Source organism: Euleptes europaea, chromosome 5 (genome assembly GCF_029931775.1).
Source record: "Euleptes europaea isolate rEulEur1 chromosome 5, rEulEur1.hap1, whole genome shotgun sequence".
Lineage (NCBI taxonomy): Eukaryota > Metazoa > Chordata > Lepidosauria > Squamata > Sphaerodactylidae > Euleptes > Euleptes europaea.
Window position 1 is genome coordinate 80,362,115 of NC_079316.1, and position 24,488 is coordinate 80,386,602.

General features: G+C 44.9%; 1 protein-coding gene across 2 annotated transcripts in view; it reads right to left on the reverse strand.

The window, feature by feature from the left end:
* The window catches only part of IDE (insulin degrading enzyme), a 90,749-nt gene that overhangs the window by 40,452 nt on the left and 25,809 nt on the right, over positions 1–24,488 (reverse strand). For both annotated transcript variants that reach the window (XM_056849649.1, XM_056849648.1), the window contains exons 6-12: positions 22,645–22,757; positions 21,830–21,992; positions 16,333–16,425; positions 14,084–14,175; positions 12,648–12,728; positions 11,422–11,525; positions 526–628 (exon numbers count right to left, since the gene is read on the reverse strand). In XM_056849649.1, coding sequence (XP_056705627.1) covers positions 526–628; positions 11,422–11,525; positions 12,648–12,728; positions 14,084–14,175; positions 16,333–16,425; positions 21,830–21,992; positions 22,645–22,757 — 749 coding nt within the window. The remainder of the gene's footprint in view (positions 1–525; positions 629–11,421; positions 11,526–12,647; positions 12,729–14,083; positions 14,176–16,332; positions 16,426–21,829; positions 21,993–22,644; positions 22,758–24,488) is intronic.

Genomic DNA, 24,488 nt, shown 5'->3' on the forward strand with positions numbered 1-24,488 from the left:
CAGTGTATTGTTCCCACCTTTTCTTTATTTTGTCCTGTTCAGTTAATGTATTTCCATGCTGATCTTTCAGCATGCCTAACCATGCTTTAAATTTCCCTTTAATTTCTTGGATCTTGTGGAACAGATCTCTTGTTCTTCCTTTTTTGTTGTTCTCTTCTATTACCTGGCATACTAGCCACAAATTTATTTATGTATAACTCAAGTAACTATTTTTGAAGGACATGACCTCCTCCACTTTTAAACAGAAGAAACCTAGACAAATATTTAATAGAGCAGTTCAAACATGTATTAAATATGGTGAGCCCACTGCAATAAAGCTATCCACAGTACCACTGGTGCAGTGGAATCTACAACACGTTCTTTATAACACCAGCTAACCTCCACTGGTGCAAAGTACTTGTACAAGCAACAATCAGTTGGAGTTATGAGGTTAAAAAAAATCTTCCTTTGCAGCAGCATGAAAATAAAGGCCACATATTTGGGATCACTTTCAAGAATGAGACTCTACCAATTTTCTTAGCACACCTTAACGACTTCATCAGTCATAGCTTCTTGCTTGTATTGGGTTCCGTACCATTGTTCCGTTCTATCGGTTTTCCCTTCAAAAGACTTAGAAACTACTGCAACCCTAAAAATAAAACCAACACATAGTAAGTAACCATGTTTTCCCAAAAGCTGTACAAATCATTTCATTGGGTCACATTGATTAGGTACATTTTCATTAATGTTGTAATTTTTCATGTCCTAATATATCCAGATACTCCTTTTAATACTCTTGACTGAAACAGCAAGCCAACCCACATTTGCCTAAGCTAAAGGCCCACGTAAATGGACATTACTTCGACAGAGATTGTACTGCAATGAAAAAATTAAATGCACTGCTCTGGCAATAACAGTAAGGTAGTATCTTATATTTCATTAACCTCTTGTTCTTGCAAGCATGGTGTTCTAGTTTTCATAAAAATACACAATTTGTAGCTCTCGCATGAAGGTGCTTGAAATTACAGATTATGCACACACCTTAGAAGCAGAAAACGGAGCCTTGTTTACTTACGTGAGGGCTCCTTCTGTTCTGGGATCGAAGGCATCTTGCAACTGTGGGTTTTACCATCACGTGCCCAGGGAGGCAGGACTAAAAACTTCACTTCCTGTCTTCCTGGGCGGGAGCTCCACCCATATCCAGTTTTTGGACTCGCCGAGCTAAAGGAGACAGGTAAGTGCAAAAAACAGCAACAACACTACCCGGGATTATTAGAGTGTGAGAAGGAAATAAGAGGAAACATATCCACATGAACAAAAAGGAAACAAGTTGAGAGCAAGTTAACAGGCGAAGGAGAGGGTATAGTCCCCTACAGGGTGCCCCATGAAACCCCTGAAACTGATTTCCTTAAATTACTACGTCTTGGAAGTGAGCTCTGGGTGGGCAAGATGCCTTCGATCCCAGAACAGAAGGAGCCCTCACATAAGTAAACAAGGCTCCGTTCTTGTTCTGGGATCTCCAGGCATCTTGCAACTGTGGGATCTCCAATAGCTACCCTGTTTGGGCGGGCTGAGGAGCTTCCAAGACGTATTGCAGAACTCTCCTGCCGAAGGCTGCATCGACAGAGGCCATGGTATTAATCTTATAGTGCCTGGTGAAGGTGGACACTGACGTCCAGGTGGCTGCCTTACAAATTTCCTCCACCGAGGCTTGTCTATCGAAGGCTGCCGAGGCAGCGCTGCGCACTGAATGAGCCGTGATCCCTTCTGGGACCGGTACCTTACTGGCTTGGTATGTCTTATGGCGTAGCTGATAGCCGCCCTAGACATCTTAAGACCCTTGTTGGGGTTGGTTAAGGAGATGAACAGAGAGTCTGATCTTCTCAGGTGAGAAGTACGCTTAATGTAGACTCTGAGGGTTCTCTGAAGATCCAAGTTGTGCCACTCCTTTTCCTTTGGATGGCTGGGGTTGGGGCAGAAAGACGTAAGGTGGATTTCCTGCTTTCGGTGGAACACTGAATTAACTTTGGGAACGAATGTAGGGTCCGGTCGCAGGACAACTTTATCCCTGTGAAAAACACACAAGCCTTTCCTAACTGACAATGCTCCTAATTCCGAGACCCTCCTGGCCGAGGTAACCGCCGTTAAGAAGACTGCTTTCATTCTTAGCATCTTCAGCGGGATCTCCCTGATGGGTTCAAAGGGAGGTCTAGTGAGTGCAGCCAGCACCATGTTGAGACGCCACGTAGGGAAACGGTGGATGGCTGGAGGACTGGTCTGGAGCACTCCCTTCAGGAAGGTCTGCATGTGTGGGTGCCTGGAGGGTGCGATGCCATTGATGGAAGGAATGACAGAAGACAGAGCTGCTACCTGCCTGCGTAGAGTAGCTGCCTTCAGTCCCTGTTCCACCCCCTCTTGCAAGAATTCCAAGACCTTGGAAACACTAGGAAACAGGGGATCGACATCCTTTCTTCTGCACCACAGAACGAAGGCCTTCCACGACAGGCCATATATCCTTCTAGTGCACTGGTTCCCAACCAGGGGTCCATGGACCCCCAGGGGTCCGCGAGAACTAATTTAAGGTCCGCAAAACAAAGTTCTAAACCCATAACAAATTCATATTTTCAATTAAAAGTTCTCTATTATAAAAATATATATTCAAATATTATTCTAAGTTTAATGTTTCACTAACAGCGATGATTTAAGTTTATTTTCACATTCTCGGAATTTTTATGTTGAACCTTGGGGTCCCTGCACCGAACAAAAAAGTCCTAGTGGTCCCTGGTCAAAAAAAGGTTGGGAAGCGCTGTTCTAGTGGATGGCTTTCTAGCCTCGATCATGGTATTGATAATCGTTGTGCTATATCCCTGGTCTAGGAGCCAGTTCCGTTCAGCTTCCAGGTGGTCAAGCGCAGCCATTGAGGGTCTGGATGACGCAGGCTCCTTGAGACTGGGAAACCATGGCCTTCTTGTCCAGAATGGAGCAACCAGGATGACTGTTGCCCTCTCCTTCCTGATCTTTCTGACTACCTTTGGAAGGATGGGAAGAGGTGGGAAGGCGAAGAGGAGCTCTGAGGGCCATGGGGACACCAGGGCATCCATTTTCTCTGCTTGTGGATGGAAGTACCTCGTGAAAAACCGTGGGAGGAGATGATTCTCCCCCGAAGCAAACAGGTCCACTGTCGGCTGTCCGAATCTCTCTGTGATTTGGAGAAAGATTGATTTGTTGAGGGTCCATTCCCCTTCATTGAACATCTGGCGGCTCAGCCAGTCGGCTTGGAGATTTAGGACTCCGTTGACGTGTTCCGCCGAGATGGACTGGAGGTTCTGTTCTGCCCAGGTGAATATCAGGACTGCTTCCTTGTGAAACCTTGACGACCTGGAGCCCCCTTGCTTGTTTATGTGTGCTTTGGCTGACACATTGTCTGTTCTCACGAGGACGTGACGATGGCGAAGTGCGTCTTGAAACTGGATTAGGGCTAGGCAAATGGCTCTGAGTTCGAGGACGTTTATGTGAAGACCTTTTTCTGACCTTGACCACGTTCCTTGGGATATGCGAGATTGGCATGTCGCTCCCCATCCCTCCATGCTGGCGTCCATGTGACTCTGGATCTGATCCTCCATCAGGAAGGCCAATCCCTTGCTGAGATTCCTTGGGTTGTGCCACCACTGTAGGCTGGACCGGAAACTCTGATCCAGCACTAGGCTCTTGTTTAACGTCTTGGCGATCAGCTGCTGGTGAGGCTGTAGAAGACTCTGCAGTGGTCTCGAGTGGAACCTGGCCTAGGGAACACAACTCAGGCAAGACACCATTAGTCCCATCAACTTGGATAGAAACATTACTTTTCCCAATTTCGCCCTTAGCAATGGTAGGACGACAGATCTGATCTTTTGGGTCTTGTCCGGGGGTAAGAAGACTAAATTTCTGTTGGTGTCCAAAATGACCCCTAGGTGGCGTAGGCTCTGAGTGGGTGTCAACTGGCTTTTCTCCAGATTTATCAGGAAGCCATGATCTGACAGAGCCTGCACTACCTTGTGCGTGTGAGCCTCCACTTCCACCACCGATCTGGAGCAGATCAGAATATCGTCCAGATAAGGGAAAACTCTTATCCCCTCTTGCCTGAGGGTGGCCACTAAGGTTATAAGTACCTTGGTGAACACTCGTGGGGCGGACCCCAACCCGAAGGGGAGGGCCCTGAATTGGTAATGTTTCCCAGCGTAGCAGAAGCGGAGAAACCTCCTGTGCAGCAGGTGAATGAGGATATGCAGGTAGGTCTCTTTCAGGTCCAGGGACATCATGAAGTCCCCTGGCGGCAAGGCCTCCATTATGGACTTCAACGTCTCCATCCTGAACCTTCTGTACCTTACAGCCCTGTTTAAGAGCTTCAGGTCCAGGATGGCCCTCCAGTCCCCGTTACGTTTTGGGACTGTAAAGAAGATTGAATAAGTCCTGCTGCCAATCTCTGCGGAGGGAACCGCTTCTATAGCCTGAATGGACATGAGATGTGTTATGGCTGCCAGGGTTCTTTGGTGCTTTTCCCTTTTTAGTGATCTGGGGGACCTCAGGAATCTGCTTTTCGGTGTGCTCACAAACTCTATTCGATATCCCTCAGAGACCACTTGGGATACCCAAATGTCTGTGTGGGGAGGGATCCACTTGTGGCTGAAGTGCTGCAATCTCCCCCCCCACACACACACACACACTGCCAGTTGTCTGGCGTCATTGCTTATTGCCCTTGGAGAACTTGTCTCCCTTGGGGTGGAAATGCTGTTGGCCCTGTTGGGGAAGAAAAAACATTCCGCTCCCCCTGCAAAAGGAGCCCCTGGAGCTGTTCCAGCTGTCCCTACGCAGGTCAGGCCTGAAGCGCGGTAGTGCGTGGAAGGACCTGAAGGTAGGGTAGGAAGTGGTGGATCTCCTATCCTTTCTAGCTGACTTTGGTAGTCCTTGTCCTCGACCAGGATCTTTTCTAGCCTATCCCCAAACAACTTCCCTCCTTTGAAGGGGTAGGAAAGGGTAAGTGACTTGGTTTTGAACTCATTCTGCCAAGGCCTCAACCACAGGGACCTCCTCACTGCTATGTTGGAGGATAGGCTGCAGGCTGCGAAGGTCATTGAGTCAAAGGACACATCTGCCATGAAAGCCGCCACTTTGGAGAGGCAAATAAGGCCCTCTACAACCCTGCGGTTCTCGCCTGAATACAGCTGAGCTATCTTTCTAATCCAAACTATGGATGCTCTGGCCATGATTGAAGTGGCGGCAGAGGCTTGAATGGCTAGTGCCGAGGAGTCATGGATTTTTCTGGTCAAATTCTCGGCCTTCCTGTCCATGGGGTCTCTTATGTTGCCCATGCCATCCTCAGCAGGCAGGTCCGGGGAGTGGACTGCCGTGACTGGGGCATCAATGATAGGTACTTGTAAAAGCTCCATAGCCTGAGGTGTCATGGCATAAAGCCTCTTGACACTGGCTGGAAACTGTCTGTTGGCCAGGGGTTTGTCTAATTCTGCTTTGACCTGGTTTTCGAAGTATTCCGGGAAAGGAAAGGTATGTTGCCGGGGCTGGGATCTGGGGAAAAATTCCTTACCACCTTTTTTCTTAGTGCTCATAGCAACTGTAGCCGGATCTGGCTCTTCGTTTAGATCTAGGGCAACTAGGGCCTTTGTTAGTAGGCTCTGAAAATCCTCTGCCCCAAAGAGGTGAGGCTGTTGTTCCTCCCAAACCAGAATCAAATTCCCCTTCTTCTTCTCTGCTTTCCCCTTCAGAATCGCCCATAATGGATGAGTCATCCTCCAGGGAGGCCCTAGTCTGGAATGCGCGGGAAGATTTCCTTGCCGCCTTTGTGTTCCAGCCCGACCCCTTAGCCTCTAAGGGGCCCTCGCCAGATGTGCCTTGAGGGTCCCCAGAATCTGAACTCGTAACACTATCCTGGGATAATTTCCCCAAGGACCTGAAAAGAGGGGAGAGAGAATCGCTAAATGCCTGCAGCATCTGCGCCTGCTTTTCTATAACCTCCGTAAACAAATTAAAGGCTTCCCTGTGGGAAAGCGGAGAGTCTGGGGTAAACGTGCATGTGCCCCCCCCCCCGCTTTTGAAAAACGCGCCTTCCCCTGGCGGAGTACTCACGTCCGGCTTGCCGCCGCTTGACTCGCCGCCGCGTGGGACCCCGTGGGCGTCATTTTCAAGCGGCTCGGCCAAGCACTCTCTTTGTGGCGCCAGAAGCCTCCGCGCCTGAATCTGTGGTGCGCGCCTTTTTTGAGGCGCCTAGGCTCTCCGCGCCCGATTCCGCGGAACCGCAAAGGCAGCCGTTGGAATCCCTCTTGCGACTCCGCCCTGTCGAGGCGGCGAGGGCTCGGTCGTTCTCCCCCTTGGAGAGGAGCTCCTCGTCCGAGTTGCCCCGTTCGCCCATCACCTTGCTCTCCGGAGCGAAGACGGAGGAGTGGGAAAAAGGGGGGGGGAACAGTAAAAGAAGCAGGAGGGAGACTGTCTCTCTCTCTCTCTTTTTTTTTTAAAGACCGAGGAGGAATGAGAAAGTGACGAAGCCAAGGGATCAGAAGGTAAAGGATCAGAAGATAGAGGAAATCCCGGGTAAAAAGGGTACTCCAATGGCGGAGCCTGTTGGCAAAGCTGCTTCCCTGTACAAGGCAGGACGGAAACTGGATATGGGTGGAGCTCCCGGCGAGGAAGACAGGAAGTGAAGTTTTTAGACCTGCCTCCCTGGGCACATGATGGTAAAACCCACAGTTGCAAGATGCCTGAAGAGCCCAGAACGAGAACCAATGATTCTACATTTGCAAAGAAAAAGCAGGGCGGAGGTGAGAATATTTGTCCTCAGTTGGAGACAGGCTGCTCTTGCTTCATGTTAGCTTCCTGGCAACCAACGAGAAACCTGAGCAGTTTAACGCAGCCACGATTCTTTGTCTAGAATACTAAGAAGCAACAATATCGGAAAGGCCTTCTCGGCTGCCTGAGAGCGTCCTTGTTACACTTCTCAGCTAGCGGGCAGATCTCCACTGAATGTGAAATGGCCACACAGAGAACTAACTGCCTGACTGTTTTTTCTTGTATCATTTCCCTCGGAAACCCACAGCCCAAAATTCTGCTTCAAACATTATGCAGTCTGCATTTCCAACAACACACAAAATAAAGGATTAAGAACGTTGCAAGAGAGAAGGTCCAAAAATTCTGCAGGCAGTTTACAATTATGTCCACTGCATCTTTTGTTATTACTTGATTTCAGCACACACAAAAATTGCTAGTTGGTGATATTTTAAAAAACGAGAGAACCAATATAGCTAGGCCGTACAGAGATCAAGAACTGCTGTTACTTCTTATCTATTCAATTCATCTCTAATTGTCTCGTCAACTTGCCCATCTGGTCAAGAATGATTAAAAGTCCTCCACTCCTGCCTTTGCTACTAGAACAAATGCAGCAAAGTATAATTTCATGTAAAGTTTGCTGGCTGGAGAACGCTGTGCAGTACTATCACTTCTGAGGGTGTGCAGGCTGTCAGTCCGTGGCAATCACAGAGGTTTGCTTCATTTCCCTCACTAAAAGGAAAATGCTAAGATGACGACTTGAATTTTATACTCCGCTTTTCTCTACCTTAAGGAGTCTCAAAGTGGTTTACAATCCCCTTCCCTTCCTCTCCCCACAACAGACAACTTGTGAGGTAGGTGGGGCTGAGAGAGTTCTGAGAAAACTGTGACTGGCCCAAGGTTGCCCAGTGGGCTTCATGTGGAGGAGTGAGGAATCAAACCTGGTTCTCCAGATTAGCATTCACTGCTCTTAACCACTACACCATGTTGAAGTACTGTTCCACTACATACATGCTTGTGACAGAAGAGAGCACATTCACGGACTTCAGAGGTGGAAAGGGACCAAAAGAGGGGAGGGCAGTCAATCCCCTTCCCCATTAAAACACGCAAGAATCATTTGCTTTATCTACTAGTTGAAATGAGTAGGGTAATCCCTGGGGTAATAAAAGCCAGTGCACACTGAAGGGAAAAGGCTAAAATACTGTTTGACAATTCCTTTATTTCCGTAGTTCTAAATCACCTTCTCAGCACTTGTGCAATATATTCAAGCCATTCCTGCATCCACTTTCTAGCATTTCTGAAGATATTCAAAAAGATACATCAAGCCAGGCACATTTCTTCTATGACTGAAAATGCAACATGATTTGCTGTTCATGCTATCTGCAGTGTTCTCATGTTGGGTTTCTAATTAACATTTCTGAGTTTCATAGGCTGCAAATTTACAGGAAATCCCTTTAATAAAGAGCTGCTGTTTATATCTCTGGTGGGGGGGGGGGAGAAAGAGATACTGTAAAATAGGAGCAATTAAGAGTCTCTACAACCAATTACATGTGAGAGAAAACATTTACTATCAACACTGCTCTGCATCTCAGATCCAACTGGTAGTTAATTAGAAGAATATAGGACAGTTGGATCCATGGAACACTTAATCAATTTGAACATTTAGTACCAACAACGCCTTAAAAACAATGAATAGAACTGAACCAGGGACATAAATAGCTAACAATTTTTCATTTTAACCTTCTTTTTGGCTGCCAAGTAATATCTCAAGATGGAAGATTCTGTGCTATAAATGAAGCACCCCACACAGCCTCCTTTCACATTATGTATGAATACAGGCACAATACAACGGTCTGAGAGAAGCTTATTTCCCTTTGAAATTAGTTTCTATGGCAACTGTTCTGTCATCGGCATTGAGAGAACACTGCTTATCTAAGTGTTTCTAGTATACATGCCAGCAGAACCACGGTTTCAGCAAAAAACAAAAAAACAAAAACAAAATGAAAAAGCCTGATTTACGTACATACAAGCTTGAAGTCTATCATTACAGTATGAATCGGGGGGAGGGGGGGCTAAAATGACGATAATATTTACCACAATGGGAAGGAGTTAAGATAAGATGAAGCTTCGTTTTGTAAAAACGATTCACTTGCCACTAATTAAAAACGAGAACCTCTCTGTTGCCACTGAACAGCTGTGTTTTTCTCTCTGCACAAAGCAGATAATATAAATCCCAGGACAGATACAGACTACGTCATTACATCAGTAAGGGTGGGGCAATACAGAAGCGAGAGTCAGCTTACATGAGCATCCTCATACAAGCCTTGGTTATGCACTGGCTGGGTGCAAACTGGGATGTGAATTTATAAGCAACGGTGGAAACCCAGAGTAACTGCAAAAAAGAGCAAGATGGGCAAGAGCAAGTTCACAGCACACAACCTTTCTGCTCCTCTAGAAATGCCAGGTTCAATTCAGATGGTTTTCCAAACTATAGTCTTGGAGGTCAGGAAGGAGCTGCAAATTCACACGGTCCCTCTGCCTCCCGTTACGTGCTGAACACATGAAGCTGCCTTATCCTGAATCAGACCCTTGATCCATCAAAATCAGCACTGTCTACTCAGACCGGCAGCAGCTCTGAAGGGTCTCAGGCAGAGGTCTTTCACATCACCTACTTGCTTAGTCCCTTTAAATGGAGATGCCGGGGATTGAACCTGGGACCTTCTCCATGCCAAGCAGATGCTCTACCCACTGAGCCACGGCCCCTCCCTTCCCTAGCTTTCCATGATACCCAAATCAGAAGTACAGTTAGTCCTCCAAGCAATCATATCTAATTCCTAGCGTGGCTCCACTGTGCAATTCTTTTAAAAAGCACACTGATATCACCTAGGGCTAGGTTACATATTTATGAAGAATTGGGGAACCTTCAGGTTGGTAAAATAAATTACAGGGAGGGAGAATAAAGCAAAGAAATTTCAAAAGTGCTAAGATCTCACAAGACTATCTCGAGAAGTTGTCTACACAACCTAAAACAGCTACTGATATCTCAGTTGTTTCATTTTGACTCTCAAGGAAGTGTGTGAAGTGGAATAGCTTCATTTTGAAACTTAAGGCGGTATGCGTTGTGGGGGGGGGGAAGGATCGAGCAGGAAGATGGGGACGGAAGGAAGCAGAGCTGGACTGAAGGGACGGGGAAATGTAGCAAAAGGGGAAGGAAATTCCACTCCTCCGCAAGTCCCCCCACTTGCAATTCAAACCAAGATTAGACAAGACAAGAGCTAACTACAGTGTGCCAATTAAAACGTCAAGGCAAAGTACGGATAACATTAAAGAAAAAAAGAAGCACTGTACTGGTGGGGTGGGGGCGCAGCAAAGCAGGCAATACTTTCCTTGGCATGGAGAAGGTCCCAGGTTCAATACTTCCTAGGAAAGTATTGCCTGCTTTGCTGCGCCCCCACCCCACCAGTGGGGGTGCAGCAAGGAGAAAGTATCACAGGCGCAGCAAAGCAGGCAATACTTTCCTAGGAAAGTTACTAGACTTCTTCTGGGGTCCCAGGCAACCCGAAGGTAAGGATTCCCATGGCTGAAGACTCAACACAGTCCAGGTGATTGGCCGGGCTAAACCAAAAGCACAACACTAATGAATCCCTGGGAAGCGAAAACAGGCCAAAGCCCTGAAGGAGAGGAGAAAACAAGAGTGTGTGCAGACCTGTGGTTCACCTCTAGCCAGGAGCTGGAAGTTCTTCTGAGCTAAGGCCAAGGGTAAAGTACACAAAAGGAACAGCAATGAGGAGGTGAACCATTCAAAATCACACTAAGCAACTTAAGCTGTTCCTTGTTGGCACTGATTGGCACTTGAATAAAACGTCTGTTGTCTCAAATGTTTTAACGCCTTCTAATATGAACTCCTATGAGATTACTAGCCAGTGAAGTTAAATCTAAAACCTGTTCTGTTCTTCATCCCTCCTTTCCCCAAAGCCATGTTCTGCTAAGTATTTTTCTCCTGATAAATTAAGAGGCAAAATTAAATGCCTTTGGCAAACGTGTGCAGTTCTGTGTTATTTTTTAAAGCATTTAATACAGTATTGGGATTAGATCCCACAGAAGATTTCTGTGGATAAAGGAGGGGGCAGTTTTCATTCACGCTTTTTTTTTGGGAGGGGCCCCTGTTGTCAGAAGCAGCATTTCAACATGTAATCTGAGCCACAGTAGAAGGGGGAGGAGAGAAAATCATGCTCGAGATATTTTCAGCAGGATCCAAGCCCTTATCCAGCGTGGTGTAGTGGCTAAGAGCAGTGGTTTAGAGCAGTGGAGTCTGATCTAGAGAACCGGATTTGATTCCTCACTCCTCCACATGAGTGGCGGAGGCTAATCTGGTGAACTGGATTTGTTTCCCCGCTCCTACACACGAAGCCAGCTGGGCGACCTTGGGCTAGTCACAGCTCTCTCAGCCCCACCTACCTCACAGGGTGTCTGTTGTGGGGAGGGGAAGGGAAGGTGATTGTAAGCCTGTTTGAGTCTCCCTTAAGTGGTAGAGAAAGTCAGCATATAAAAACCAACTCTTCTTCTTATCTACTAACATTATTAAGCATTAATTAGTACAGAATATCAGGATCTGGCAATATAACTTACCGGACATTTTCAGGTCTCAGTTTATCCAGCACCATTTCAATTAAATCAGGCCTAAAATCTTCTAGTAAATATTCAGCAGCAAGAACTTCTTCTATAGGATAGTACTAAAAGAAAAAAAATTGAGGTGGGAAAAAGGAAAGTGATACTGAATAATATTAAGGAAACAAATTGCAGTCACTAAAATTGTACAAAAGAAATCCCAGACATTTGGTCCTATAGCAGTATACTAGATTTCAGAACAAAAGGCCATCCACTCCAAAAATACTTGACATTAATCAAAAGAAAAAATAGTAAATGCTGACCCCTGGAGGATATTTCTGCAGTATATAAAGTAAGCACTTAGTAAATGTGCTCATATAATATCTTCTTAAAAAAACAAATACAGCTACAGGGATTCACAAGAATTTAGACTAGCCATAGTTATGAAGGAAGGTGGGAGCAGGATGGGTTTCTTAGAGGTTCCCTAACTTGCAAACCACGGTTTGCAGCAATCCTTGCCTGTACAGGATCTTACCAGCCAAGGCTGCTATAAAATAGTGACACTTCAGAAGCAAGTTCTGAACTCCCAGTACTGAATCACTGATAGATAACGTTCAGTTTAGTAACACTATAGCAGGATAATAGCAACCCCTTCATTGGATCAAGTCCCAAGTAAGCACCGTAAAGGAAAACTCATTAAGAGATAAGCATAAACTATATATATATTAAGTTATATTTATATTGTAATCTATTATTGTTGGAAGCTGCCCTGAGCCCAGCCTGGCCAGGAAAGGGTGGGATATAAATAAAATAAATAAATCTCAACACACAGATAAAATTATACTGATTGCATGTTTATCTGAATACATTGACCAACAATGCTAGGGGAAATGAAACCACATAAATTCTTCAGGCACATCCAGCATAAGTCAGGGTTCCAACCTTGACTTCACAACTACCCACCTTGTTTCACTGTCTATACATGGAATCATTATTTTGGAAACAACAAACATGGATACTGTGACTTTTTACAGCAGCAACTATATGGTATATCGGTACACTACTAGTCCTTTTCTAGATCGCTCTGCCTGTCCAATGCAAGATGCTGAGTGAAGGCAAAGAAATATGCTTTCCCCCTCCCCCCAAACACCTCATTAATGCCTACTATTCTGCTAAATTTTGGAAGCATACGTAGTCCAACATCATACTCAGTCTTGCATCCTATATATCGCAACATTATCACTCACGTGCAGCATCCCTGCAAGTTTTGATGTGTAACCTCGGGGTCTTTCCTTATCTTTAAATCGGAAGGCTACAGCATTTAGATCCTAAAAAGAGAGGGGGAAAGAACAGACAACACAGCAATGCAATGCAGGTTTCGGTGCTATAAATAATTGTCAGTCTATTATTTTTATCTAATAAGGGAAAATGGAGCTTGGACATTTACTTCATTTAGTTTCTGAAAATGGCAATCAATTGAATATACTGGCAGTGTAATGAATACTGCCAAACACAAGGAAATAGGGCGGGGTGACTCCAACTCGCCTCCCCCTTCCTCCCTGCAGTCCTTTCTACAACATCCTATGTGGTTTTTGGGGCGGGGGGGGGGCTCTGATGCCCAGTAGCTGTTTTTACAGAGGGGGCAGGAGGTTGCAACAGCCAGGGGGAGGCAGCGTAGATGCTGCAACTTTCCAGCTGCAACTTTGAGTTCCTGAAGTTGTATGGATCCAATCATACAGATATAATAAAATAGCTGGAAGATACTATTGTCTATGGGAACAAGTAAGAAAAGTGTGCAATTAACAGACTAGCAGCCCATTCCTGAGGGGGGCTGAAAGTGGAGTGGAGGCAGCATGACCCCATTGCTAGCTTAAGTGAATTCTTATCATGGAATAAGAGGCACTTACACTGGTGGCGGGGGGCAGTTCCATCAGTGCCTGGGTGTTGCGGAGCTGCACGGTGCTCCTCCAGTGCCACAACCACTCTGGGACTTAAATCCCAGAAGAGAAATGTGGTGCTGGCCTCTGGGGGGGGGAGCTTTCCCAAGGGCGGAGCTGACTGTAGTCAGCTTCCTATGCCCCGCCAGCCCAGGAAGCCTCCTCCAGCAACAGTGTTGCTGCGCCAGGTTTTTCTTGGTGCAGCATCGCTGTTTTCAATGGGGCTTTCCCTTCATTTTTAATTTTTCTTTTTTTTAAAGGTTTTTTTAAGGCTTGGAGCAGCCGGGAAACCTCTTTGGAGGCGCTGTGGCAGTGCCTTGGCCATGCCATCCCCGGCTGCTGCAAGGCTCAGGAATGAGCTGTTAATTATGACAACAGTAAAAAATGGGCAACTGCAAGCTACAAGCTTCAGATCTCGCAAAACACAATCCCCCAACCGAACCTTGAGAAGCTATTGATTGAGGAAATCGGACAAAGTTAGACCTTCAGCTAGTGTATTTTTTAAAAGAGAAATTAAAAAATTAAATCCAGATGTAGGAGGTATTTACAAGTGTGCTGAAAGCAAAAATTACTCTATTTGAAATTAGCCATTTCAGATATTTACATGTTTTTTTGTTCAAACTGTTATTCATTCATGGAGGAACACTTTATCTGAGATAATCTTGTTTCAAGCCATAGTGTTTTTAAGCCAAGAAAACCCAGACGGAGTATCTATAAAAATGCTTGAATGAAATTCCATATCATACCTTACATTCCTGAAAGACCCACTCTTGGGGTCCTTCTGTTCTCAACTTCTGTATATACTGGAACATGTGCAAAATAATATCATCCACGTGTACTAAAAAAAAAAAAGGATTACATGCATGTGCAATTTTTTTCACAAAACTATTTCACAATTTTGTGTTTCTTATACTTTTAACACTTCAGGTTTATGAAAAAGAACAAACTAATGCAAAACAACAACAACAACCCTACTTGAAAGTATCGATTTCTTTGTTTTAATACGCATATAGTACTTTAAAAGCAAGTTTATATATAAAAGAACACAGTAATACATATACACAATGTACATAACATAACTTTAAAAGATACAGAAGAATTTCTGGCAACAGAAATCAACTGGACACATACGGGATTGGCTCCTACTAAGATCCATAAGTAAAGCTTCATTCATGGAAGGGAACTCGCCTATCTCCCACCACCTTCTGTATCTCCAAGGGGCGTGTGTTTGGATACCCACGAGCTTAAAATATATCCCGTTTTCAGGTATATTCAAGGTCTCCCAAATATATCTGGGATTTTTCAGGAAACCCCCCAAAAAATGGTCCTGAAAAATTCCTGAAATATTCGAGATTTACCGGGAAGATTGTGAGCCAGCATTTGCTGACTTTTGGGGACTCCCCCCTACACACACTGCTATTCTTCCCTTTGTTTTTGTGCCTTGGGGGAGTTCTGTGGGCTTGCTATGCTGCTTCTGTTAGTTTCTGGTTTCTTTGTCAGTTTCAACTTTTTTTTTCCTTTGCAAGAGTTGCTTTGTTTCCCTTCCCAGTTTTTACAATGTTGCTTGCACTGCTCAGTGCTTGGATTTGTCCTTCTCTGGTTTGACATTAGTCCTGTTGAGTTTGCACTGCCACAGTGCCACTGAGTTCTGCTAGGCATTGTGTACAATGATGTTTGTTTTGTTAGGTATGCAACCCCCCCTCCCCGGGCTTGGATTTGTTCGGCTATCTGTGATTCTCTTGATGCACATTAGTCCTGTTGATCTTGCACTGCTACATGGCCCTGGGTTTTGCTGGGCATTCTATACATTGCTATTAATTCTGCTGGGCTTGTACTGCCACACTGGCCCTGGGTTCTGCTGAGTATCAGTAAATTGTCATTGGTTTTGCTGGGCTTGCAAAAGTGCCCTCTCCACCCTAAATTTCAACTGCAGAGATTCTCTGGTTTTACATTAAATTTGTTAAGCTTGCAGTGCTAGAGTGGCCCCGAGTTCTGCTGGGCTTGTGCACATTGGAATTGGTTCTGCTGGGCTTGCAGAAGTGCCTCCCCACCTTCAGTTTCTACTGTAGAGATTCTCTGGCTTGACCATAGTTCTGTTGGGCTTGCACTGCCACCCATGGTGGCCCTGGGTTCTGCTGGGTATCAGTACATCGTCACTGGTTTTGCTGGGCTTGCAAAAGTGCCCTCCCCACCTGGAGTTTCCACTGCAGAGATTCTCTGGTTTGATTTTGGTTCTGTTTGGCTTGGCACATTGGCTTGTGGTTCTACTGGGATTACTGGGTTCTACAATGGTTCTGTTGGGCTTGTTGTGTCGATTCTTCCCTGGCAGGCATGATTTGACCAGCGACTGCTGCTTGCAGGCAAGGCTTTTGCCTGGAGGGTTGTTGCTTCTCCCTCCCCTCCGTAGGAAATCATGGAAGACAGCTGATGGCATCCTGTTCAGGGCCCCATAGAGTTGGACCCCTTGGTCCAATCTACTTCAAATTTTGGGGTTATTTAAATGACAGGCACCAGTAGCTCCATTGCCATTTTGGTGCTTGTATTTTCAAAAACACCCCCCCCCCCCATCATTCGGAAAGTTTCCCCATAGGGAATAACGGACACGAAAAAGTTTGGATTCCTGAAAAAAACCCACCTGCATCCAAATACCATCTCAAGCATTGGAATTTGGGAAAACTGATATATTCCAGGCACAATATACCTGAATCCGAAAAATACCATTTTTTTTGCACACCCCGAGTAGCTCCCCCATAGCCCCAAAATGTTATCTTTAATAACAATTCAATCGCCAACGTGTTTTGTTTCCAAAATGATTTACTTTGGAAAAATTAGCCTGATGCAGGTTGATTTATATCTAGCACACTAAATTTCATATGGATTTTTCCTTAATAATTTCTCTCTCCTGGATGCATAGAATAAGCCTGGTTAGAATAGCCCATTGTGTTAAGATTACCTAAATGCAAATGCAACAGAAGGAAAGGAACAGTTTACTCACGAAGTCCTTCTTCAGTGAGGTCAACGTTAATTATGAAAAACATGAAACCTCTAGCACCTTCTTTTTGTCCTCCATCCAGTGTAGTTACCCAGCCTATGAAAAAAATAAATTATATATAAACATTTATTTCTGGGTCAAATTTTTTTTGCTCATATACAAGACACAGTATTAGAACACGTCTGTGTGATACTACCACTTAATGATATCAAAGCAGAATATGTGAAATGACAAAATCAGATTACATGTACACAAAAACAAAGTGCATTAGCCTGAAATGTTACTTCCTTAGACAAAGAAACCTACATTCCGTGGTCTAATGCCAGGGTTCTGTTTGCTGTCTTTCCTCACTAGATAAGGTTAGGGTAACATGTTCGGGCACAAGGGAAACACTAGAGAATTGTGGGTTTAATTCACACAACCCTCTGAAAGCTAGAGGATTGTGAATGTGTCTGCCCATGTCTTCCTCCTCAATCATGACTGTTTACGCATTAAATAACTGCTTCAACGGAGTTTCTAATTCTGCTTTGGAGGCAAAGTGCCAATTGGATCCCGCCTAAAGTTTCTGGATGGAAGGATTTCCATCCATGGAAGTGTGACTTCCCCACTTCCCTGCTCCTGCAGCAGCCTGAAAGGTCCCCTCAAAATGCTGCCCCTGGGAAATTCTCAGAAATACACAGGGAGGGGGGAACTTGGAGGGTTGCCACAGGAGAGGGGAAATCAGTAAAAACCACGCACATGCACAACCTTGCACATGCAAAAAATTTGGGCAAGATTCAACTCACAGTTTACTGAGACACACGACACAGCAAACTATGATTAGGTCACGGGGTGGAGAAAGCGCATGAGTCTGAAGCTCATTCACAGTCCTTCAAATGGTTTGGAAAGTTGCTTGAAATGAACCTCAGTCTGATCCAATGTTTCTTATGCACCCTAGCTGGCCTCCCATCTCCTCTACGGTCTCCTCCTCTTTTCCTTTCCCCTTGTTCCCCTCCCCCCTTTCCCCTCTCCCTTTTCTCATCACTTTTGTGGGCTTGCTAGAGGCACCTGGTTGGCCACTGTGTGAACAGACTGCTGGACTTGATGGGCCTTGGCCTGATTCAGCAGGGCTTTTCTTATGTTCTTACATTCTCCCTCTCCCTCCGTTATTGTTCTTCCCCATTATTATTAGTATTAGTTTTACAGGGGCGCTGTCTTAAATTTTAATATCTGCTAAGGATTCGGAATGTTGCCTATACGGTCATGTAGGATATTTGTTTAAATGCATATTTTACTGGTTTTTAGCCGCTCTGAGTCTGACTTTGGTCGGGAAAAGGCAGGGTAAAAATCAAATAAAAAAACTCCAGTGCACACACAGAGCTCTTGCCCAAGTGGCCCCACCTACTTCATTTAAACACTAATGACAGGGCTGCTTGCACAATAACGGGAATATATGCACAAAACTATCCCTGATGTTGAAATTGATGGGAAAGTCCACAGATGTAAATACAGGTCTTCTCCATGTAAGGTTACCCTGGGTCACACTGGATGAGTCTTGTTTGGACATGATTCTACTATCACAGTGATCGGCAATCCTATTAGTCAACAGAGCCAAATATCAACAGTACAACGATTGAGATTTCTTTTGAGAGCCAAATTTCTTAAACTTAAACTATATAGGTAGGTACACTGTTTATTAACTTAATAAACTTTAATTAAAGTTTTAAGTCTTAATTAAACTATAAGTACACTGAATAAAACTTGATATCATACTTAATAATGATCTTATTTATTGATAAAAATTAAATTGTAAGTAAGGTATCCATAAAATTAAATCATGACAATGACTGACAAACACTTAATGTGAACAATGTGAGCAAACTTTTCTCTAGCTTCACAGACGCAGTAAACACATGAGAACATAAGACTGCTGGATCAGATCAAGGCCCTTCAAGTCCAGCAGTCTGTTCCCACAGTGGCCAACCAGGTGCCTCCAGGAAGCCCACCAGCAATACAAGTGCAGCATCATTGTCCTGCCTGCGTTCCATAGCACCTCATATAATAGGCCTGCTCCTCTGATCCTGGAGAGAATAGGCATGCATCATGACTAGTATCCATTTTTAGTAGTAGCCATGAATAGCCCTCTCCTCCATGAACAGGTCCACTCCCCTCTTAAAGCCCTCCAGGTTGGCAGCCATCACCACCTCCTGGGGCAGGGAGTCCCACCATTTAACCACGCATTGTGTGAAGAAATACTTCCTTTTATCAGTTTTGAATCTCCCACCCTCCAGGTTCAGCAGACAACCCCAAGTTGTAGCATTACGGGAGAGGGAGAGAAGCTTCTCCCTGTCCACTCCCTCCACCCCATGAATAATTGCATAGACCTCCATCATGTCTCCCCTCCTTTCCAAGCTCAGCAGCCTTATGCGTTTGCGGCGCTCCTCCCAGGGCAGAGAGTCCGAGAGGCGCCTGCTTTCGGGAGGCGGCTCTGCCACCCCGAAAAAGCGCCTTGGCGAAGAGGCAAACGCCCCCCCAACAACACTCACCACCGAGTATTGTCGTAGTAATGATCCAGCACGGAATATCCAAAGAAGGAGTCGTTGGGCCCCTGGCAAACCACGGGCTGCTCCAGGTCGACGTTGTAGGCGTAAGCCAGTGCCACGGCAATGGTGGCCACCAGCACTTTGAAGTTGCCCTGCTTGCCCGGCCAGGGGGACCCGGCCATTTTCCAAAGGTGGGGGGAGAGAGCGCTCTCTCTCTCTCTCCGTCGCCGGCTCCGGACAGGAAACTCGCCTCCGCGCTCTCTCTCTCTCTCTCTCTGACGTAGGCGTAAGCCAGCGCCACGGCAATGGTGGCCACCAGCACTTTGAAGCCACCCCGCTTGCCTGGCCAGGGGGACCCGGCCATTTTCCATGGGGGGGGAGAGACAGAGTGCCCGCTCGCCTGCTCTCTCACGCTTGCTCTCTCTCTCAGGCACACTGGCTCTGGACAGGAAACTCGCCTCCGCTCTCTCTCTCTCTCTCTCCGGCGCTCTCTCTCTCTCCGGCTGCTGGCGCAAGCGGACGCGAGAGCAGGGGCTCCGAACCAAGTGGCAGAGCCGCACTCAAAAGGCCAAAGAGCCACATGCGGCTCACGAGCCGCGGTTTGCCGACCACTGTACTATCATCACTGCCTGACAGCAGCATTTAATTTGGTAGATATTTGCTTAGAATGTATCTGTCAAAACACGGAACCTGACTCACCAGCTAGTTTGGGGGGTGGTAATTTGAAGAGGCAAGGTAACAGCTGGGGTAATTAGTAGAATATAAATGAGAGAAAGGAAGCAAACTGTTGATGTCATTTTTTTTGGGGGGGGGGAACATTTCCCCATCCTCAAAAGAAGGACTGTATCTCAGAAGAATGCTTACAATCTGTACACAAGACTATGAAAAGGGGACATCTAGTATTGTGGGCATAGATGTACTGCAAATAAGAAAATGAATGCACAACTCCTATTGGCTGATGCCAAGATTTGGGGAGTAGAGAACTCAGGGAATCCTAAAAATAGGAGGAACTGAACAGATCCTAACTGGACAGGGAACATGTGGCACAGGATAAGGGGGCGATCTTTACTGTGGCATGGTAGAGGGTTATTTTATAGGTTGCATAAGGTGTTGGGGAAAATGATACACACCATCAGCATCATAATGAAGCCTTTTTTTTCTAACCTACACAATGTCAACCTGTATGTCAGTTGCCCAGCACATAACCTGAGATGTGAATGGCTCTTTTTTAGTTTATGACTATTAAACCAAATACCTAATTAAAGCATCATGGGACATTAAATACTGAGGTGCTAGGTTTTTTTAAAAAGTGTACTTCACTCATAGTTCAACACTGTACACTCTGAATTCTTTACAGTAGCTAAACTTAGCTAAAGGTGACATCATCCACTTATAACACAAAGCTGTTACTACAAGAAAGAGATCCCAGGATTCTTCCATGTTCCTCCCTGACAAGTAATTGTAGGAAAGGCACTGCCGGTTTCAGTGGAATATTACCCAATCATTTGTCTATGAAACAATTTATAAGTGGGTTAAGAATGAGGAGGAACATGGATTTCTCACCTTGTTGTCATCTTTCTCTGACATTTATGTCAATTCAATCTCAATTTCTTACTTCATTATATCCTTTCTTGCCCCCTGCATGATGTTCCTAGGGCCAAATTCTTAACAGGAATATTATCTGTCATCATGGTATATTTGGATGAGGATAAAATTAAATTTCTGCTGTCTGACATAAATGCTTATGTAACACATAGGGTTTCTCTGTTTGCCCTAGCGGCAAAGAAAATAAGATCTAAGGTTTCTGAAGAAGTTATCAATTAAGTTTAGAAAGGTGAGTTAGTATGTTTTGGTATCTGTTATAATATTTTAATCGCTGATTTGTTTTATTTATACTGCTGTACTGCTAAGTTTTAGCTATTTGTATGTATTACTATTTGCTGTATTACTATGTTTTAGCTATTTGTGACGGCCAGACGGCCATATACAATAAATTTTCTGGATCATTCCCAAGTTAGGTATATTTTCACAGTATCCCCAAGAGCACCCAAAATTCCGACAAGCGTCAAAACAAAACAGGCTTGAATTCACATTAGAAATTTTGTCCTGAGCTGCTGAAGCTTACGTTTATGTTCTGAGAAGAGCATTGAAGTACAATGTTTAGTGGTTAAGGCTCACACAGAAATAACACCAAACCACAGTTTGGCAAACACGAGCACTCCCCTAGACTCATGTCCTTCCTTCCCAACCCTTTCACGTAGAAGGTTCCCTCCTCTGCTTCCTGTTTGTTACTAACTACAGCTTGTATTAATGTCTAAACTGTGCTTCACACCTGCCTCCAAAGCCATCGTTTGTGAACCCACTTCAAACTGTGGTTTCCAGTAATGTGTGGCAGGCAAGATGCTAAACACACCTGGGCCTCACTGTGGTTAGGAAACCAGGAAGTGGATGCGGGAACCTGTAAGTCTGCACGACCAGTCTCGGTTGCCAAAAGATGGCTTGATATTACATCTGAATTAAGCCAATAAGTAGCAGGTTGTGTAAGTTTTATAATTAGTAACTTATAACACGTAAGCCAAAGTTATCACCCATGGTCATGCAAGTGCTTGTAGCAAAGGCAGACAATATATGTGACTTTGTAATCAAAGTAAGGAACAGCATGCTGATTATAAGGGAAAAGATGAAAAGGCCACAGACAGAATACCTTACACTTTTTCAGATGCACAGAACATTGAACCCTTGATTTAAAAATAAACTAGTAATTCAGTACAATAATAAGAGAATTCAAAAAATGCATTACAACTGAAACTAAGGATTTTTTTTACTCTACTTACCAATATAATGAAGCATTTATGTTTAACAGCTTCATAATATGTTTACAGTGCATTCCTATTCAGATGTCAATAAGTTTAAACTGAAGCAACTTTGTATAGGAGTGTGCCTTTGATACCTTGATGACACGTCATTGCTAAACTTACCTTTAGCTTTGAGTTCCGATAAAAGACTTCCTGGACCTTCATGTCCAATAAGGTGACCGAGATAATGTCCAGGGTTTGACTTATAGTACTTCTGAAGGTCTGGTATAGGAAACGTGACATAAAGATTTCTGATGTCTTTAATAGGCACCACTTTGTAAAGTTGCTGCAAAATTGAAAAAATGAAAAGTCAAATCAGATTCTTAAAAAGTAAACACAACATTTTGCCTTTATGTTTACCATGTTTTTGCACATGTACCAGATGTTATTTACTTCATGAATAATTATTTCATACACAGATTATAATGCAGTATTAATATTGTGTGCGTGTATAAAGTGCCATCAAGTCACAGCTGACTTATGGCGACCCCTTATGGGGTTTTCATGGTGAGAGACTAACAGAGGTGGTTTGCCAGTGCCTTCCTCTGTATAGCAACCCTGGACTTCCTTGGTGGTCTCCCATCCAAATACTAACCAGGGCTGACCCTGCTTTAGCTTCTGAGATCTGATGAGATCAGGCTAGCCTGAGCCATCCAACTACATTTTCAATCCGAACAATTATTAAAATTTCAGGAAGTGACTGGTTATACCTGCACTAACCACCTCCACCCAAATGAATAACAAACACACCATGCTTCCTGATTATGCCACCAGTTCTAATCTCCAACTATCACACCACCCAAATTCTCTCTTTAATCCTGATCATGCTTAAAATCCTACGCGTATTTAATAGTAATGGATATAAAACTAAATCATATTTTCCTACTTAAGTTTGCATTTCTAAAATGACAATGTTACATTAATGTTGCAAAACGCACCCGGAGATGTTCTTCCTGGAAGGGATGTTCAGGGAATTCTGGTATTGGAACATTTTTGTTTTCTACTTCAGAGAACAGCTTTATTATCAAGTTGGTCAACTCATCCAGCGATTCTACATAAAAACAGTTTAAGACAACACAAAAGTTACTCATGCTAAGGCGGCTTTCTTGGGGTCGTCCTTCCTAGAGTCAGGGCTAATAAACACATGCCCAATAGGAAACTGGTGTGTGAACTATGAGAAGTTGGGGGAGGGGCTGTGGCTCAGAGGTAGAGCCTCTGCTTGGCATGCAGGAAGTCCCAGGTTCAATCCCTGGCATCTCCAGTTAAAGGGTCTATGCAAGTAGGCGATGTGAAAGACCTCCGCCTGAGACCCTGGAGAGCCGCTGCCGGTCTGAGTAGACAATACTGACTTTGATGGACCAAGGGTCTGATTCAGCTTAAGGCAGCTGCATGTGTTCACTAAACATAGTATAGTGATTAAAGTGCTGGACTAGTTTCTGGGAGACCCAGTTCTGAATCCCCACTCTGCCTTGGAAGCTTACTTGGTGACCTTGGGCCAATCACACACTCTTAGTCTAACCTACCTTACAGAGTTGTAGCAAGGATAATATGGAGGAGAGGAAAACAATGCAAGCCCTTTGGGTCCCCATTGGGGGAGAAGTGTAAACAAAGCAAATAAATAAAATCTCAGCCAAGCTCTGCTTTAATTTCTGAAACACCATATTTATCCTTTATATTTTCTCGCTGCAAATATTAGAACTATCCCCTTTTTAAAAAGGGAGGCTAACATTTTCAGGATGCCAAATTTTGGAGGAGGAGGAGGAAGAGGAGGAAGAGTTGGTTTTTACAGCCAACTTTCTCTACCACTTAAGGAAGAATCAAACCGGCTGATAATCACCAGCGGGGGGCTGGGCTTTGCTCAGAGGGTTACGGTCAGGGGCTGGGCTTTGCCATCGCCCTTCTGCCTCCCCCCTCAGGCGGACGCAACTCCGGAGGAGACCCCGCCACCGTGTTCCTTGCCGGGCGAGGGGAGAGCGCCGCCGCCTGTGATCCAAGCGGCTGAGTCGACTCTTTGCCGCCCCTCCCTTGGAAAGTCTGAACTCCCTCCCTTGGGAGGGGGGCGCCTGCAGGGTTGCTCTCTCTTTCTGCCACTCTCCCTTTCCACCCGCAAGCTTGTGCCTGAGTAAGGGGGGGGGGCTCCACAAAGCAGGGGTTGTTCCATAAGCCGCAGAAGGCCAGCGCCTGCTCCAAAGGGGCTGCTCTCTGGGACCACCACATGTTGGGCTTTGGGCCGAAACCATGGGAGGTTTTGCTGCCTTGGCTTTGCCACTCTCTAGATGCGCGTTTTCCCCATCTGAATTCTCAAAACTCTGCACGGGGGCTTATTTTTGAGTTTTGAGAATTTGGCTGGGGAAAATGTGCATTTAGAGAGCAGCAAACCCAAGGCAAAACCTCCCCTGTGTTTTCGCCCTTTGACTTCACTGTTAAAAGGTGCTCTCTCTGGTTCTGGCAGTAATGAAGAGGAAGAGTTGGTTTGTCTGTGCCGCCTTTCTTTGGGGTTCACAGAAGACTAGAAGAGTACTAGAACCTTAAAGTCTCTCTTCATTTGTTAATGACAGTGATGATTGTTCTTAATACCACTGTTGACTGCTGTTCACTTTACATGGTTGAAATATTATTCTAATATACCGGTAGCTTATTAAATAGTTTAGTACACCATTTGATTCAGAATATATTTTTTCTTGTTTTCCTCCTCTAAAAACTAGGTGCGTCTTATGGTCAGGTGCGTCTTATGAAGCGAAAAATACGGTACACACACCTGCATGCAAGCCCTTTCCATAGT